Source organism: Lotus japonicus, chromosome 2 (assembly GCF_012489685.1).
Source record: "Lotus japonicus ecotype B-129 chromosome 2, LjGifu_v1.2".
Taxonomy (NCBI): domain Eukaryota; kingdom Viridiplantae; phylum Streptophyta; class Magnoliopsida; order Fabales; family Fabaceae; genus Lotus; species Lotus japonicus.
Window position 1 is genome coordinate 88,956,583 of NC_080042.1, and position 5,345 is coordinate 88,961,927.

At 33.5% G+C, this 5,345-nt stretch overlaps 1 protein-coding gene across 1 annotated transcript; it reads right to left on the reverse strand.

Annotated features, from left to right (window-relative positions):
• Positions 1-1,883: 1,883 nt before the first annotated feature.
• Positions 1,884-4,303, reverse strand: LOC130737230 (uncharacterized). The gene is made up of 6 exons (XM_057588986.1): positions 4,292-4,303; positions 4,090-4,167; positions 3,514-3,637; positions 2,678-2,793; positions 2,357-2,566; positions 1,884-2,279 (listed from the first exon to the last, which is right to left on the reverse strand). The coding sequence occupies exons 1-6, from the start codon at positions 4,301-4,303 to the stop codon at positions 2,142-2,144; spliced, it is 678 nt and encodes a 225-aa protein (XP_057444969.1). The 3' UTR covers positions 1,884-2,141.
• Between the last annotated feature and the right edge of the window lie 1,042 nt (positions 4,304-5,345).

The following is a 5,345-nucleotide window of genomic DNA, read 5'->3' on the forward strand; positions in this document are numbered from 1 at the left end:
TGATATTTGTTTTTCTTTTCCCAGAGACGTGAATTTGTCAAATAAAATTGATTTTCTTATTCTCTCCTTCCATTTTCAGCCTTCTATTGTTTGTGATCTGAGTTTTGTTTCATTTCTTGTTCAACAATGGACAAACTTGTGTTCGTCCCACTTTGTGCAGTAGTTAGGGTTCGCGTCAGCGTCGTTGTTCTAATTACCGAACATGGAGAAGAGACGTTCAACTCTATCTCTTTGTATATCTTTTATCATGTGACAAGTAGGTATTTGACATATTTTATTTTCTAATCTCTTCTTCTTTGTGCATCCAGGTAAGATACTTATTTGACTTATCAATACATATAATGTACTCATTAGTAGTACAAAAGTAACAGTAATCATGATTTTCATGTACCCACCCTCAATTATTCTAGCGGTAATCATACTTTGAAGTAGATTAAAATACTATTTTCACTTGATCATTATTTGTTTACATGACTAGCGTGGAACAATTTTCTTGTGTAAGTAGGTCAATTGTTTGAGTCAGTTTGTACAATAAGGCTTCATATATTTACAACAGAAACTTTAACATTGTAATTGCATTCAAGTTATTTTGACAAAGAAAAATGAAAATACAACTTTTGTTATACATATTAATGTTTATAATTAGTCGTTGATGTCTATGTTTCGGTTAAGCCATATTTTGTGTTGTGATTAGTAAATGTTATAATAATTGGTATATGACTTAAATAGAATGAGTTAAATAAATTGATTGAATAAATATGATAAATTAAATAACTGCTCAAACGGAGACGGGCTAAAATCCTAGTTAATCATCTACGCAAGCAGTGCAAGCAAATTTCTTCTATATAAGGGAAACCAATCATCTTAAATGCCCCACCTAACACACATGGTTAAATAAGCAAGAAACAATCTTCGAATTACACACTTCTGTCCACTTTCATCCCTACTTGTGGTTCTTCATTTTCAGCTACAACCATGCATCTCATTTAGACTAAGTTCGATGATAATAAAACTACAAAGGAAAATAAAAGAACTGATGTGGTGTTTGATAGGATATTCAATATTGTAGACCTTTTAAAGAGCAAGAATCAATTTATATGCATGTAGTATTACGCTGTGGTAAAGTCAATTATTAACTTTTTCAAACTCAGAACAGAGCTCACACCCCTAGTGGCTTTCTTGAGCCATTCATTTTCAGCCGCATCATGCATCCAAATATGGTCGCATAATGTCTTACGGGGATAAAATTTCACATAAGTGGGACTTACTCACACTTGAAAATTCCGAACAATCTCCCCCTCAACTGTGAATCTCTCAATCACATCACCCATGGTCAAACAACCATCTACTCTGATACCAGAGTTGGGCCAAAGAAAGACCCAAACAAAGGAGATGGTTTGAAACTCCACATTGGGCTTTAAAGAGCAAATTATAAGTGGACCAGACACCACATCTTTCACCCAAAACCTTAAGGCTATGGGTGTATGGGTCCTCACATTTATAAACCACTCGAACTTATCCTTAGCTTCCAATGTAGGACTTACTCACACTTGAAAATTCCAAACACCTACATCAATTGGTGTCCTCCACCATCATCAATTAATGAAAGAAGAAAAATCCATCTAACCCCAACAATTGAGCTTGCATTATTTAGAGAATATTGCGATACTCTCCTGAATTAGACCAACAACGCCACCATCTAGAAGTATTATTATTGAGCCGGGCAAGAGCACATAGTCATGGTTTGTAAAACCTTTGCATTCTTCATAATATATGCAGCAAACCGGAAATCATCTTCAAGGTTTAAAATAGAACCAATAAAACATGTTTTGAGATGTGATGAAACACATTCTGGAACGGATTCTAAATATTCCTGTGAGATGTGCGACAAGGTTAATCCAGAATAGTACATATAGGAATAGAAACAGTACATATCATTAGAGTTCATGGTTTAACTCCCTAAGAAGTGAAATCCCATGTTTCAGGTGACTTAGTCCTCACTCCATAAAAAGAGAAAATCATCGTGCGCTAAGGTTAATCCAGAATAGTACACATACGAATAGAAACAGTACATATAATTAGAGTTCATGGTTTAAGATGTCCCTAAGAAGTGAAATATCATGATTCAGGAGACTTAATCCTCACTCTTGAGGATCATCTTCAATCGTGACAATAGCTGCCCTCCGGCCAATTTGGTGGCTTACATTTAGGCACTCTTTTTCACCAATCTTCATTGCTGCCAAATCTTGAGGGAACATACAATCCATACCAGCAGTGACCTGTGGGAAATAAAATCATATTATATATGTAATAATTAAATGTAATAATTGACAATTTTAAAACAACAAGTACTTACATCCAAAACTGTTGATCCGAGATTCAATTTTACATCTCCGTTTTCACGCAACTGCAGCTTACCCATTTTTCCACTTGGTAAATCATTCAAATCCACTACTTCAATCTTGGAGAGATACCCTCTTTTCTCTTTCCCTTTCAGATTTTCCTTCTTAATTGGTAGAGATGAAGGAAACTTAAATAAAAGCAGCTTAGGTTCCTCACTGCTCTCCTGTTAAAATTTTTAGGTGTTATATATAACAGCATAATAATTAAGAACATATATTTAGAAGACATTCAACAATAAAAATAGAAAAAAGAAGGCATTCAGGAAACTAAGTACCGTTAACCCGAGTCGGGTTGCAGGTAGCACTTCTTCTTCATCTTCAATCTTCCAATCTTCCTCGTCTGACCACGCTGGGTATATCTCTGGGTATATCTCCTCGCCTAACTTTAAACCTTTCACCATGTATAATAAAGGGTGAGTTTAATTAATTACTACACCGCATAAAAGCTTTACACAATCATCTAATTAAAATTTATCAATTCACCATGTCATGATTAAAATTTAATTTAAAAATTTTTATTACGAAATCTAGAAAGACTTAATTTTGATGTATGTGGAAAAAATTACGTCGTCCGTACATAAAAATTAAACTAAAATAAAACATGAAAAGTATTATCATCATTAAGCTTATGATTTTCAATAAAAAAACACCGATCTCTAGAAATTTAAAAATGTGTTTTTTACACCTACATCCAATTATTGGTCACTGCATTATAAAATAAGTTTTTAATTTAGTTAAAATAAATAATAAATATAACTACTTTTGAATATATGTTGTGTTTACACTAACCTTGCATTAGAGTTAAACAAATATATATATATAATTGAAAAAACATTTCTTCTTGCTAAAAAAGTATCTCAATTTATATGCATCAGTGTATTTGAAAAATATATTTATATAAATTATCCAAAATAAATAATCACTATTACTTTAACACCGTCAACTAGTTGAGGAGTGACCCACTTTTCCTCTTGTAAAAAAAAAAGTTGAGGAGTTACGTGTTCAAGAAATATATTATTGAAACAGGTATACAACCCAATTTTGCCCATATATATACTCATCACAATCAAAATGCTCACGTGGTATTTCCATAAAAAAAATGAAAAATTACCTGCTAGAGGATCGACGAGGAGGTCGTCAACAGATTCAGTTGATTCCTCGTCGTCATAAGATTCAGTTGATTCCTCGTCAGTTTGAATTTGTTCCTGCAATATAGATTCAGTTTGAGTTTGTTCCTGCAATATAGATAATAAACAGCAAATTAAATAATTGTCACTTTAGCCATAAGGGAAAGAAAAAGCAAAAGCAGCGTCATTACTATATGTATTTTCTTTATCATTTTATTTTCATATATTTTCTCATTTATTTATTTTTTCTTTTCCTATTACATTGTCTGCCATGCATCCTCTCAATTTTCTCTTTTAATTTCCGTTCTTATCTTTCTTTGATAAGTGTAAGAGGAAGAATATGAACAAAACATTTTGTAAGTTCAATACCGTGTTAAATTCCAATTAATATTGGGAACTTCACAAATGACAAAGGATCAAACGTAATTACACCGTAATAACAAGAAGAAGAAGCCATGCAAGAATTCTGTAAATGCTAATTAAGTCATGACTAAGAGATTAATTAAAATAAAAGTGGCTAATTTAAAAATATCACCAAAGAAGAAATAAGAAGAGGTTACAGTGGGAGTGGGAGTAGGAGCAGCAGCACTCGAAGTCGAACCAAGCTTCCTTTTAGGTAAAGTTGGCTTGAATTTGTGCTGCAGAAATTAAGTCACACATTAACGCAAAAAACCACGTTTCAGTGTAAAGTGAAATGAATTATGCAATATAATGACACATTTTTTTATTGGATGAAAAGAAATGAAAGGAAATAGCACAGACCTTCCTTTCCATGGTGGTTGCTCTGGCTCTTGAAGGCAAAGAAACTCTTGAGAAAGAGAGAGAGGGACTCGGAGAAATTTGCTCTGGCTCTTGCTTTGTTTGTTACCACCGATAAAAGAGGTTTCGTCCGATGCAAATTAATTAAAGATGTTATTTCGTCTGTGATATGTCTCAATGTCCTAGGCTCCTAGCTGAAAGTACTCGAACGACTAGGAGGAACAGTGACATTTAATACAGGTTCAGTAAAGACACTGGAGTATATTAACAGATGAAGCGGGCCAAGGTTCAAAGGTCAAATCAAATCTCTCTGTCTCGCATGTTGAAAGAGGCACAATACAGAAGTTAATTGTATTTTGTACTCACTTTTAGCCAATGTCAAATCAGAACATAACTACGTACGTCAGAAGGGTACGTAACAAGCGTTAACTGCAAATCTGATCCAGTCGTTGGAAAGGTCAAGGCTTCATCAAGGCCTCGATTCACAAGCCTCAACCAAAATATATATCTTCAAGTGGACTTAGTCGCTTTATGACTTTAAGAAGTGAAGGTTAGACATAAGTTATTAGTTCTAATTAGAAAATAAATAGTGTTGGATATTACAAAAGATAAAATGTTATGAGTTACTAGGATTATATCTATTTAATATTTTACTTAAGTAGTTATATAGTGGTTATAGGTTACTCTATTATAAATACATATTCATTTCATGTAATAGGTGTGATAAATAGTAGAATTATCATTTTTTCTATATTTTATTTTCCAATAAAGCCATCAGAGCTTAGGTGCTGAGAGGGAAGAGCAACACTAAGTGAGTGAAGAGAAATACTTGGTGGGTTGAGAGATGGCAAGGAATGGCTTGAGTATATTCCAATTCTCCCGCTTATCAAATGGAATTATGACAGTTGGACAGTTGGTACGGTTACATAAACGCGTTGTTATGTTCTCAAGATGTTTGGGAGGTGGTGGGGAAATGTTATACGCAACGCAACCTGAAAATGATGTTATTTTGTCACCGAATGAGAATGAGAATTTGTTGAAGATGAAGAAGAAGGAT

What these genes read in the sequence shown, in the direction of transcription:
- LOC130737230 (XM_057588986.1), bottom strand. An exon ending in CCTCGTCGATCCTCTAGCAG is followed by an intron (nt 2,794 to 3,513) that starts GTAATTTTTCAT and finishes ACATGGTGAAAG; the next exon opens with GTTTAAAGTTAGGCGAGGAG. An exon ending in CAACCCGACTCGGGTTAACG is followed by an intron (nt 2,567 to 2,677) that starts GTACTTAGTTTC and finishes AAATTTTAACAG; the next exon opens with GAGAGCAGTGAGGAACCTAA.